General features: G+C 39.2%; 1 protein-coding gene across 11 annotated transcripts in view; it reads right to left on the bottom strand.

Moving 5' to 3' along the window:
* The window catches only part of EHBP1 (EH domain binding protein 1), a 225,622-nt gene that overhangs the window by 36,483 nt on the left and 176,322 nt on the right, over positions 1–12,817 (bottom strand). For 3 of the 11 annotated variants that reach the window (XM_075088343.1, XM_075088342.1, XM_075088347.1), the window contains exons 16-19: positions 8,819–8,935; positions 5,518–5,645; positions 2,747–2,888; positions 2,490–2,596 (exon numbers count right to left, since the gene is read on the bottom strand). In XM_075088343.1, the coding sequence (XP_074944444.1) occupies positions 2,490–2,596; positions 2,747–2,888; positions 5,518–5,645; positions 8,819–8,935 (494 nt within the window). The remainder of the gene's footprint in view (positions 1–2,489; positions 2,597–2,746; positions 2,889–5,517; positions 5,646–8,818; positions 8,936–12,817) is intronic. The other 8 variants (XM_075088353.1, XM_075088346.1, XM_075088344.1 and 5 more) reach the window with 7 other exon arrangements.

The following is a 12,817-nucleotide window of genomic DNA, read 5'->3' as shown; positions in this document are numbered from 1 at the left end:
GAAATTTCTCTAATTTATTTCTAAGTACATAAAAGCTGCTGTAACAAAGCATAATGAAAGGAAATGTAATCCAAATAAAGCACTATTTAACATGCCATTTCTACTCCATTCAGGTCTTGTTCAATTTTAAAACACTACCTTTAGGGGCTAGAAGGGCTAGCATGAAAGTCTCTAATGACAATTAAAAAGTGGGCTTTTGAGATTAAAACCAAACCCCAAACAAGATCCTTGGCTTGTTTAGCTCCTCTGGGTCAACTGTAAAGCCAAGGCTCACCAGCCTGGGCTATCATGCTTCTCTGGGTTTCTCTGACTGCAGGCAATTGCCCTGCTACATGATGATCTATAAAAATACTGCTAATTACTCTAACTGTGATTCTTATCCTGAGAAGTGGTGACTAATGGCACTGATGCTCAGGTGCATCGGGACTAACTCAAGCTGTCCTGCCTCTGCGCCGGCTCACACTCAGCCAGGAGGCTGCTCTGGTTTGCCAAGTTGATAAATCATATTGAACCTTACCAAGAAAGCTGTGGAAACACTAATGCATCAAGTTTGCCTCTTGTTCCCTATAGCTTCTCAGCACTGCCCTGCAGATGACCACACAAACTTCCAAATATTTTCAAAGCGGTTGGTTTGGCCATCTCGCTAGGAGCCTGAGAACAGTTAGTTAGTACCTCTAAGTTATTCTCATGTGGCTCAACAACTTTCACACAGTGTTTTGGTTGTACTGAGTTACTATGGACTGTATACAGTGCTGAAATGTCATACCCGAAGCACGTTTTTGCATAAGTTAGGGGAAAAATATTACTCCTTCCAAGTAACCCCATCCACTTCCTTCCTCCTTCCTCTTACTGCTGCCCCAGAGCTCTGGAGAATGGCTTAAAGTTGGAAAAAAATCTCTAGAAAAATTATTTCATGTTTCTTCTGCACTCTGTAAAGGATGTAACTAAAATCACTGTCCTTTGGGAACAGAAAAATAGGAAGTTTTTTGTGCTGGGGTTTTTTGTTTGTTTGTTTGCTTGTTTTAATGAGGCTTACTTCCCTACCAGAGGCTAACTTGTTGCTGAGTAAGGATCTCAGATACTTTCACCAAATGTTTTCAACTGTTTTTCTGTAAATGTGTCTGAAATCATCAATTCAGCTTCATATTCAGGCAACAGGTATAATAATAACATCAGCATATTATTTCAAATAAAGACATGTTCAAAGTGAAGGCTAATGGCATGGCTGAGCTCCCAGGACCAGTAACAAGCACAGAACTTTGAAATTTGGGGTATCTGAATTTAAGCAGATTATGCCCCCATTGCTTTGGTCCTTCTCCTCCTACAGAACAGCCAACAGTGTCAGCTCTAATGGAAACCCCCTCTCCATCTGGCATATAACCAGAAAACAAAAACAAGAAAACTCCCTCAGAGCAGTCACTGAAGAAAAAAAAAAATCAGTCTGAGGCGTCAAGGTGATGTGGAATATATTGCCTTTCATCAACTATAATTAATTGAAAATAGTATGAAAACTTCCCTAATGTCAGCATGCATAATTGTTAACAATTGTTATTAGAAGATGAAAAGAAATGCTGTGTCAGGCTGAAATATCCCAAGAGTTCATGTGTATCATCTGCATATATAATATGAACTTACTGTGCCAGACCTGTTCAGCTCTGCAAAAGTACAACTGGGCTAAAAATAACTCTGGCTCATAAGAAGTTTGATGGTTTGGTGTAAACATGACAGCAGTATAAAATTGCTAGTCAGCTCTAGATTGCTTCAGCAAAAATGACAAATTTTATTTAGATAAATTGTGCAGAGCAACAAACGACCACCATCAAAGGCTGCGTTGTGTTTTCAGACAAAAAAATTCAGGTTAAAACTTGTTCTTCCTGCTTCTGTCCCGCAGCTGTCCATCAAAACCAGCTTTTTCCCTGCGGTCTATCAAATATTTCCCTCACAAATCAATTTTACACATGATCAGCCCATACCCCTACTGAGCTGAACCTCCCCGTTAATTAAGTGAAGAAATTACCATATATATTATATTAATGCAAACATCATTCAGCTAGTAATTCACGGCTGATCTGGATAATGGAAAGGTTGAACACCCATTAACCCAAGCCAACAAAATGGGTTGGCTGAGAAATTCTAGCAGGTCTCATGTGACTCTTCCCTCTAACTGCAGCTCTGCGGTATCTGCTATTGTAATAATTAAAATCCTCCCGGTAGATCAATACTGGAATCTCTTTATGGGAAGTGCCCTGATGGAAATGTCTCAAGGAAGCTGGGCCTGTGGAACTCTGAAAAATTCATTTTTTTTTATCTGACAATTATCACCACACTGCAGACTAATTCAACAGTGCACCCCTCTCACTCTGCTTTGAATGCACTGGAGATTGACATCTAAAAAAACCTAACATCTCATTTTAACAAATAAAGGCACTATTTCCACATACAGTTTGGAATTATCAGCAATCATGAAACCAGACAAAAAATTAATATACATTAAGCACTTCATCTTCTGATGGCTTCCTCTGAGTCTCAGTTATCGCAGCCTTCTCCTCATTTCCTCTCTTTGTATCTTCCTGTATTGATCTCTGCCTTTTCATCTCTTGAAAAAAGGGGAAAGACATGTAAAATTATTATAAAGCTTGATATTTATGTATTGAAATGTGGACTTACATTATCGGGTTTTCATATATTTATTGTTAAATATTATTAAATCATAAGATGGGAAAACAGGTTTTATATTTTCTCCTACCTGGTCTGCTCTCCACGTATTGACTGAAAGACTGGAGCTGAGTTTTCCTGACGGTTGAGTCCTTGCTGAACACAACGGGATTTCTAAACCGTTCTGCTGCTTTTTGTAATCGCTCAGCACGATGTTCCTCTGTTCCATTCTGCTAGGAAAAAAACCAGACACACAACAGTTTCTTTTGTTTACAAATGGGAAGACATGAATTCGAAAGGTATGTTTCGGCGAGTGGACAGGACACAGCTTTCGCAAAGAGGATTTCACAATTCAGGCTGCAGTTTATATAGGATGAAAGTATCAGCTGCGGAAAAAAAGGAGAAGAGTGATTAACTTTTCCGGTTTTTTTCCAGTTTAATGTGTGGTGGCAACACTGGCTTTTTGCTACGTGGGCACCCTCCTGCAGGACACACTACTCAACAGCCAGACCTATTAATTGGGACCAGTATTTGCCAGCGATTGTGATTTCAAACGAAAAATTACTCCTTTGCAACTTTGATTTGCCAAACGCTGTGCATGCTGCTGCCAAGTAGCAGCTTCTCTACCCCCGAACATGATCTGTATCGTTTTAAAAGCATGCTGCCTTTAGCCTGTCTCCCTGCCCGGTAAAGAAATCTGTCATTTTCTGTAGTCCCACAGACTTGTATGACAAGAAGAACTAGTTTCTAATTTTATGCCCATTGAGATAAACCACTAATGCTGGATGAAGGCTAAAAGGTAGGATTATAATACTACCCCACTGAACTGCATTTCATCAGCTATAACTTTCCAAAGCCAGATTTGTAAGTAAGCCCTTTACAGCTAAGGAAACTACAATTATCTTTTCCAGGGCTTCCTATGTTAATACTGGTAACAAATTCAAATGGTTCTATCAACACGAAATATCCCAGAAGACTGAACCACCGCAGCGTGTGGAAACTGCAGATACCGAGGTGCTGTGTACCAAACAAATATTTCATTTTATACCTAATCTTTTATTATTTTTATTAAGTGTTTTGAAAGTAAATAGGGAAAGGCTAAGATGCATGACTAATAGCTAAGCCTGCTGAATGCTGAAACTGGTTATCAAAAGCTACCAAGACTTTGCCCTTCCTCTGCATTGAGACAATCGGTAATGAGGGAGTTCTCCAATGGCCTATTCTCTAGCCTCAAGGAGGCCGGGGATACACAATCCCCAAGGGAAGGTAACAGTTTATCCTTTTCCACAAACACAGAATGCCTCATTTAGAAACGTGTAAACTGCATTTTATTAAAAAACAAATCTACCTCAATGCCGAGAGCTCCATGAGAACAGATGGACACCATATATTCCTTATAATGCCGCTTTGCAAATCTTCCTTAGAAAGACATACATGGAGATAAACTGTTAAGTTGCACCTTTCGTGGGAGTACCTTAAAAAAAGCAACTCCTTCGCAGAGGATTTTCATAAAGATAAGCACCGTTTTCATCAGGTTAGGTGAAACCAAATTACCCTAAGAGGCAGCCCGTGTGTAATTTGTTGAATTAAGCTTAAAAAACTATTGCTCATATGCTCTGGACGACTTTTCAGCTGCACTAATCAGGTGGTTATGATTCTGGTTAAATAAAAGGTCATTTCCTGTTATTAGCACAATAACCATCTGACAGCCTAAACCAGAGTCTTTACCAAAATAAACAAACATGACTAATTTTTTAGGCCTGGCAACATGCTAAAATATCAGTGCGATTAGCCAGTAAATCCCATTTTAAGAAACCTTTTTATGACTGGGGACTTCTGCCACTTTACAAATGTATTCCTCTAAGCCCACTAATTCAGTTAGCCTTTTCAATCCATTGTATTATTCTTGGGCCAGCTTCATTTTGCATTAAATCCACTGCAGAAAGCTAAATTGAACGCAAAAATCAGACTTGATCCAGGCTTCCTTTTGTTCAAAGATAGAGACCGAAAGTCCTCTGCTGCTGCCACACACTTTCATCACCAATTTATAGGAACCGACAGTGTAAGGGAAAAGCAATGAAAGTCATTGTTTTGGGACTTCAAAGCATCTCTGTATCTGGGGAAGGAAATCCTTTCAGTCAGCAGTGCTTTCCCCCCAGACTGCAGGTGGGTGAAAAGTTATACCCAACTGGAAGTGCCCCAGAGCCATAGAGATATTAATGTCATACAGGGACTATTTAAAAAAGAATATATAATAGTAGAACACAAGGGGTCTAATTATGAAAATGAAATGGAAAATTGATTGGTGTGCACTTTATGCTAAAGTGGTGAACATTAAGAATAGGCAAAACGACCACATACTCATGTCTATTTTCCTCAGAAGCACTCGCTGTCAAGCACCCAAGTATGTATGTCTTAAAAGTGTACCACGGCTTAATTTTAGTGGAGAAAAAACAGATGGTCAGGCCTGGGAGGGAAGCAAATCACTGAGTCCAGTCCTGCTTCCGTTAAAGTCGGTCCTGCTGCTGCTTGCACCAGCAGCAGGATGAAGCCCGTGCTGTATTTCTGATTTAAGTGACAACCTGAGCAATAAGGACTGAGAAATGCTTCTTAGATCGCTTATTGTTATGCCAATGACAAGGATCAAGGTCAAAAATAAAAAAAAAAAAAAAAGGAAAATGTGTTGATTAATCAACAGGAAAAAACCCAGTGCATTGCAAACTATCCAACTGCACTGCCATTAAGATTTTCTGCATTTCTTACTGTGAAGGATTTGATAAGAAATCATTTTCCTCCTCATGAAGTACGACCCCGAAATCGGAACACACAGGTACTGAGACAAAAGCATTAATCAAAACTTACCTTAATGTCTTGCTCTGAGCTATCAGTTACAGCTTTCTGAGCAGCACTGGAGAGTGAATTTGCCACCTGTGGCTGAGCTTCTAGGAGCTTCTTCAGCTTCAAATCCACCAACTTACTGTTTTGTTCTGCTAAATATGCAAATACCACATACAACAGAGTGAGATGCATTTAAATGCAGAGTTGCTAAAACAGTGTAGCAATTTAAAAGATAGATTTCATTCACTTTGCTATCATTTCAAACTAAAAAGTAAAAACTAGAAGGAATTTTTTTGTGTGATTCTGATTGATGTAGATTTGTGTAACACACATAGATAATGCCTAAATTCACTCAAAAAATAAATGTGCTGGAAGACAGTAGATCAAAAAACACAGAAAGTAGACAATGTTTACTTTTAAGTTATTCTTAACCAGTACATACCTGTACTTTGGTATAAAAACACACTTAAAGAGCCATTTATTTTAAGATGACATATAACAATTTATCACATATGCTAAGTACTGATAACCCCTCAAGTTTATTAATTACTAAATCATCCTAAGGCTCCTTGGCACAGCTTCTCAACTTTAAAATTTCACTATCAAAAGAGACATCTTTCTAGTAATATTTTGCTATGATTTATAGAATACAATAGATTATAGAATGTTGAAGCCATAAGAGCTGTAAAACGCTTCATAACTGCATTGAAGGGACAGATTCAAAGTCTGCTGAAGCCCCAAAATTTTTTCATTGGTTTTAGCAACTTGGATCAGAGCCCAAAGAAATAAAAGTTGAGAATTTTACCTCCTGATAATGCTCATTCTGTACGTGAGTGCTGACTACACGAATTTGTAACACACCTACCCAGACAGCTACCTACACATACACATATAATGAGAAAGGTGTCAATAACAAACCACAGAGCAGATCTATGGAGCTAACCCTGGGGAGGAAGGCAGAATAACGCTGGCACAGAAACCCTCAGACATACTCTACATGCAGTACCATGCAAGAAATCACTCCTGAAATGGAGCAAATGCAGCATCACTTGCATATATTATGCATGTCCATCTGGGCCTTGGGTCAAACACAGAGAAAATAGCAGTTGCTATGTTTTTCTATAGGCACAGCCTGAGTTTTTCACTGCAGGCTTGTAACTTCTAGCTGGTGTGGGAAGCGAAGCCATGACCGTTTTGCTGCACAGCTCCTTCCAGGGTTTGGAGTGCTCCAATTCATGATAGCTGAAATATTGTTGGCATGCTGGCAGTCAAATGATGCCTGCCTCCAGCAGCAATGGGCTGGGTTGGGTTATGACGAAGGATAGTTTCCCTTTCCTCTGGCACACCCAGTCAGGGTGCTCTTAATTGAGGCTCACATGTAAGTACATGCTCATTCTCATGGGTTTATACATAAACATCATGTAATAACTATGATATAAGAGTTTCACATTTTATCAGATATATTCACAGCAGCATATGGTAGCAGTACTGACAAATACAGACAGATGCAATATTTAAAACCAACAACTGGCAGTAAAAGTAAAAAAAAGAAGTTCTCCCTTCTTGAGAGAGATGAGAGGGACTAAGATTCATCAGGAAACAAATTAATTACGATGGTCATAATGATCTCAAATGTGAAATGTCCCTTGCAGTTTTGCATTTAGGTGCCCCCAGGAGATTCAACCTTCATTAGAACTTGGTATAAATTGGCAGAATCCCACCAAAATCTGTGTACACTGATTTCTATCACAGCATTAGACTGCTTTCTGTATTATTGCCCATCCGCTTTCCTTACTTGTTTGTCCCTCTGACTACTGTGCAGACTAAACTGCAAAATGATGTTCCAGTTTTTTTCCAGAATGTCTTCCCATGGAGATGAAGCACTGAGTTTGTATCCCTGAGAAGGTATCTCTCAAGAAAAAAGGCCCTCAGAATTATTTCTGTTGGTAAGTCACTGGGCTATGTTACCGGAATATTCATTTACTGAATTTCTATTTCTCCTAAAATGAACAGTATTTATTGGAAAATTGTTTGACAGGATTCTGCTCTAAATCAGCTCAATTTTGAATAGTGAAATGCTGGAAACGCTGAATATGTTTTCTTATGTGTTTGGAAATCCGAAAATTACAAAACATTAAGGACATGACTCAAATCTTTTGCATTCAGAAAAGATTAGAAAGTGCTACATACACATCATATCAGTTTAATATACAAAGAGCAAACACTAAATGAAGTCTTTTGATTTAATATATTATAGGCTACAGACTTAGGTCCAGTTGGCATGGGCAGAACCAAGTCAGAGGATTCTGTAAGAAGTTTTCTCTGGTAATGCCTTTATTCCAATGCTGTCCTGTGCTTGCCACACTTCTTCCGGCTCGAGCTAACTTGTAGGGAGCAGAAACACCCTGGCAGAGAAGCACACCATATTACAAAGTGGCCCTCAGCAATCCCCAGGGCCACTGGTGATGGGCAGACTTGTAAGGGAACAAACTCCTTCAGCAACTCTCTGTAAGCAGTAGAGGCCCTTACTGATGGGCAATTACCTTCATATCTTTGAAGATCTAGCGGCTTTTAAAATAAGCATCTCCCTTGTAAGATCCTGACATATTTATCATCTATGGAGGTACCGGAACTCCAGTTTTGCTTGATTACAATTTTTGAAAGGGGAAATACCACTACTATGATTTATTATTACTTGACCAGCATGTGCTAAGATTATATAAGCATTTCCACAAGAATATGAATGCTTTTATAATGTATTATTAAAAATCTATCACTTGAACTTTGTAAAGTTAAATAGGACTAATTCTGTTCAAATTTATACCTCCACGTCTCCACCGGAGCAGCAAGGTATAAATACAAGAACTGGTCCTCAGGAAGGAACTGGAGGGATACCAAGCCTACATGGAAACAGACATGTTTGCTCCTTTTCATTGAGCACATGGACCAGGATGTCAGTGCATAGAGCAGCGGCTGTACTCACCAACACGACTGCTCACTCCACTGGGCTGCCTACCTTGCTTTGCTGGGACAATCCAAGTAGGGTGATTTCAGGTGGCTCTGCTTTACAAATCTGGCCCTTCCCCATCAAACAGCAAGAGACATTTAAATCTTCCATTGTTGGAAATAATTATTTTGTTGCTGGTTTTAAATTTCAACTAAACATGAGTGCAAAATATTCAAAAGGAATAAGCATTAGGGTTTAAAAGACCTGAAAAGGCACAAAGAAATAAAGCTAGGACAGCAAGAAGCAGCACATCGGTACTTTGATGATGATGGAGTGTTAGTCACGTAAAATACACAAAATAGCCATTATTTAAATTACCCGTTGAATCAAGGTCATTTTCTAGGTTAGTAAGCTCATCTCCACCTCCAGTAACAGAGCATTCAGGAACCTCCTCATTAGTATCTATCTCAATATTACCATCATCCTCATCCTCATCTGTAGGAACATACAGCATTAAAGTTAGTATTTTCTTATGTACATGCACCACATGACAAAAAAAAAAAAACCACAGATGAATGCTTTAGAGAAGAAGCTGAGTTATGATAAAAATGCAAATCATTAAATAAGTCTGGAAGGAGCTTTCACTCTGTCCACTCATGGATTTATCTTTAAACTGATGCAATTCAATATGCACACAGGGGGCTCTGCTGGAAACTCCTGCTACAATAAAGGTAAAGCCTGGCCTCAGCAGTGGCTGCTCTCTGTGCTGAATCCCTGGCTAACTCAGAAAAGCACATGTGCTTTTCTTTATAACGCGAGTCAAAATTATTTCCCCTAGGCTCCCAGTTCTCTACAATGCAGAATGGGTGCCAAAGCTGGCATACACAGGTTTGGATGGGTCTGGCCAGCAGAAGGACCTGGGAGCTGCGGTCGCTTGAAAAAGGCAGCAGCTCTGGTACTAAGTTCTCAGCTCAGTGAGACTTGCTACTCCTTACTTTGTACAATATATCACAGACCAGTGATCACTGTACCTTGCTTAGGTGTTAGCATCTCCTATCAATTCTGATACAAGGAGGGAAACTACCACCTGGAACATCATGATTAGCAAACAATGACCTCAGGTGTAGCAAGAGCACACTCAAAGATTGCCGCCTTACTGCACCACTTTGAATCACCATTGTTTGTAAGCTACATATATTTTAAATAAAATAATAATTGTAATTACACTTTGTATGTTTTATGGGATCTTTCCATCAAATTTCTCAGAGCAGCTTATGAATATTACTTGTAAATGAGCCCCATAATGTTTTATGAAGTAGGCGATTATTATAATTAAAATTATGAGGATGATGTAGGTAAATTATGGCACAGAAAAAGTAAGTAACCTGAGGAAGATCAAATATCAAGTGCTGAAATGTGAAGCAGATCCCAGAAAAAAATCCTGACTCACTTTTTCAATATAAATATATAATGAAAGTAAAGTCCATAAAAGCTAGATTAGTACTTTCAAAGCATGTAGCTGCATTGTATTTACTCACTTTTAAGTGTCATATCAAATGCTATCTACACTTGTTCAAACTTACATGGACATTTTTTTCCTATGAATGTATGCATGCATATGCAAATGGCAAAAAAGAGAAGGCTGGAGTGTGTCTGGAGAAAGGAGACACACGTAGTAACTAAAGGAACTTTAAAACACTTCACAGCAGGAAAAAATACTAATTATAATTACACGACATTGGTACATTCAAACTCCATATAAACAAAAAGGATCCTAAACATACCACCAACTGCCATAATGCTGAATACCAGAAGTTTGGACCAGGATTGGTGCTGATCACTCATCTGTCTTTGAAATACACTAAACCTTATCCCCAGACCTGAAGTCTGCACTTCAGGCCCACACTGCTGACATGAAGATCACATGTTTTTTTCTTTTCTTTACCTCTTTATCTCCACAGTCCCTACAATTCCCATTTTAGGAGCCTGTTGACATTTAATCTGTCTACTACATTTTTCTAACCAGCTGCTCCCTCAGTTCCTCTGTAATGAATCATTGCCTTTTGCAGACATCTGCTGATTCAGGGTAAGGCTCTTGCTGTGACAGAGAGGTGCAAAAAAGTTTCTATTTCAGTGTCTTATTCAACATCTGTTGCGTGTATGATGGAGTAGCAGCCTGTGAAGTAGGACCCCTCTGTTTCACCTGACCACCATGACTTTCCTGGACTCCTCTCCACTAATTCTGAATGGACCTTGGAAGAGTCAGCTTTCTTCCAAACTGCCCAGCTTGAGTCAGATGGACAGAGAACATCCCTCCCCAGCCAAACCAGGGTCTGCGACCAGACCTGGAACCTGAGAGATGGTGCTTCAGGTGTACAACTGGCTGGGCAGAAACACTCAGGACTCTCTGCAACATCCTTTCTGTTCCCACTTAAATTCACATGGATGGTTCTGTGATCTAGACTCTAATTGTTTCAGGTAGTGCAGAAGTAGGTGAACAAAGCAGAAAGGTACAGGGTCTTCATCATGAAGTGGAGAAAGAGATGGGGTAAAAAGCAGACTGAAGAGAAAACAGAGCATGGTAAAGCAGCACCAGCAACAATTCTGAAGTTTTGAATTTTATTCAAGCATCTCTACTTTATCTAATAAGGAGCTTCACAACGGTGTCAGAGAAATTCAGTGGCACTCAGGCCACTCTCAAATTCATCCTGGACCTCAACATGGCACACTGAAGGCATGACAGGGCTAACAGCAGCAAAGGGCCACTGACGTTTGGAAGAGGTGGAAGAGAAAGAAAGAGGTACACCACTGCAGCAGAGGGAAAACAAATCCACCTTGAGCCTAGAGGTAGGCAATGACTTTCCAAAACACCCGAAGAAGTCAGCTCGCAAGGTCAGGTCACAAGTACTAGTCATCCAGCAGGATGCTGGATGTGTCAAAGCAATCTAAGCAAGATGACACGGTTTAAGACTGCTGGATACTAGGGGAATGCTTATATTAGATTATTTGATTTTGTTTAATTTAATACAGCAAGATGAGATCAGAGGCACTGTCTCCACCATTTTAGGTAACAAAAGAGATGGAAAGGTTGAAGACACCAGTTCCTAATGTCAGAAAACAACCTGACTTAGTGTTTAATTTAAAGTTGACAGGCTTTGACTGAATATGATTATCAGGATATTTACACTTTATTAAAAAAAAATTAAAAGCACTCATATGAAGTAATTTCAGAAATTTTCAAAGATCTTTCAAAATCTACAGATTCCTTGTTTTAAACTACTCTAGGTTTTTTGCAGTCCAATGTTCTTCCAGTGTATTAAAAGGGAAAATGTGTTTAGGGAGCACGTTACAACAAGATTTTGCAATTATAAATGACAAAAGGAACAACACGATGAAGAGATAAGAGATATATTTTATGAAAAGAACAAGTTACTAGTGTGAAAAACTTAAAACACTTGGTCTAGAACCAGAGCACATATCTAGAAGAGTGCTAAAGAACTGCTTCTTTGAAAAATATGTAAATGTGGATCCTAGAAAGACAGCAATGCTTTACTATGTCGTGAAGAAAGAAACAAAATTCAAGACAAAGGATTAAGTCAACAACTAAACAGCACAGACCATTACCTACTGGACTGCAGTCTGGACTGAAGACAGCGAAATAAGAATCTTTTGGAACCAAATGGAAATGTCAGAATATTGGTGGAAAAGAAGATCCAGTTTATAGTCCATGTGTCTTACTATTCAGATTAAGCTCAGGCTTAATTTGTAGTTAAACTGATATTCTCCTGACTTGGTTTAAGCTTGTCCACATCTGAAGGAGCTGCAGCAGACCGCATCAATTTCTAGACAAAATTAAAAAGGAACAATTTTCATAGACAGGTAAAAGCGTTGATGGGGGTTGGATCACATTAGTGGGAAAAACATATGTAAGCTGCCACTGGAGTTGCATGAACAGTTACTTGCTCTTTAGGGAAGATGCCTCCAGGATTGTCTCTGGGAAATTCTTCAAGCTTTTGGATAATCAGATATTTGGTTTATTTACTTTCAGGTACAGAGTTCACTTTAAGGCTACAGGATGTGACAGGAGCATCTGAACAGTAATAAAGGAAGCAAAGGCAGGGAATGGAAGAAATGCAGTCAAAATACTGGTTCAGTGCACAAGAAATCAGATGTCAGGACAAGAAAGTACAGCAGTAACTGCCAACAGATACAAATACTGCTTGTTAAAAATATTAAATCAAGGACTTAACACTGTTTTATGAGTAGGAGACTAAGCATGATGAGTAAGCCTGAGCTACCATGTGCACTCCCTCCAAATCACTGCCTCAGAAGTAAGATCTGTAACGTACCCTGAAAACTTCAAGCATACAAGTGCAA

The sequence above is a fragment of the Phalacrocorax aristotelis genome, chromosome 3 (genome assembly GCF_949628215.1).
Source record: "Phalacrocorax aristotelis chromosome 3, bGulAri2.1, whole genome shotgun sequence".
Lineage (NCBI taxonomy): Eukaryota > Metazoa > Chordata > Aves > Suliformes > Phalacrocoracidae > Phalacrocorax > Phalacrocorax aristotelis.
The sequence above is the reverse complement of the archived record's forward strand: the minus strand, read 5'-3'. Positions and strand labels throughout refer to the sequence as shown.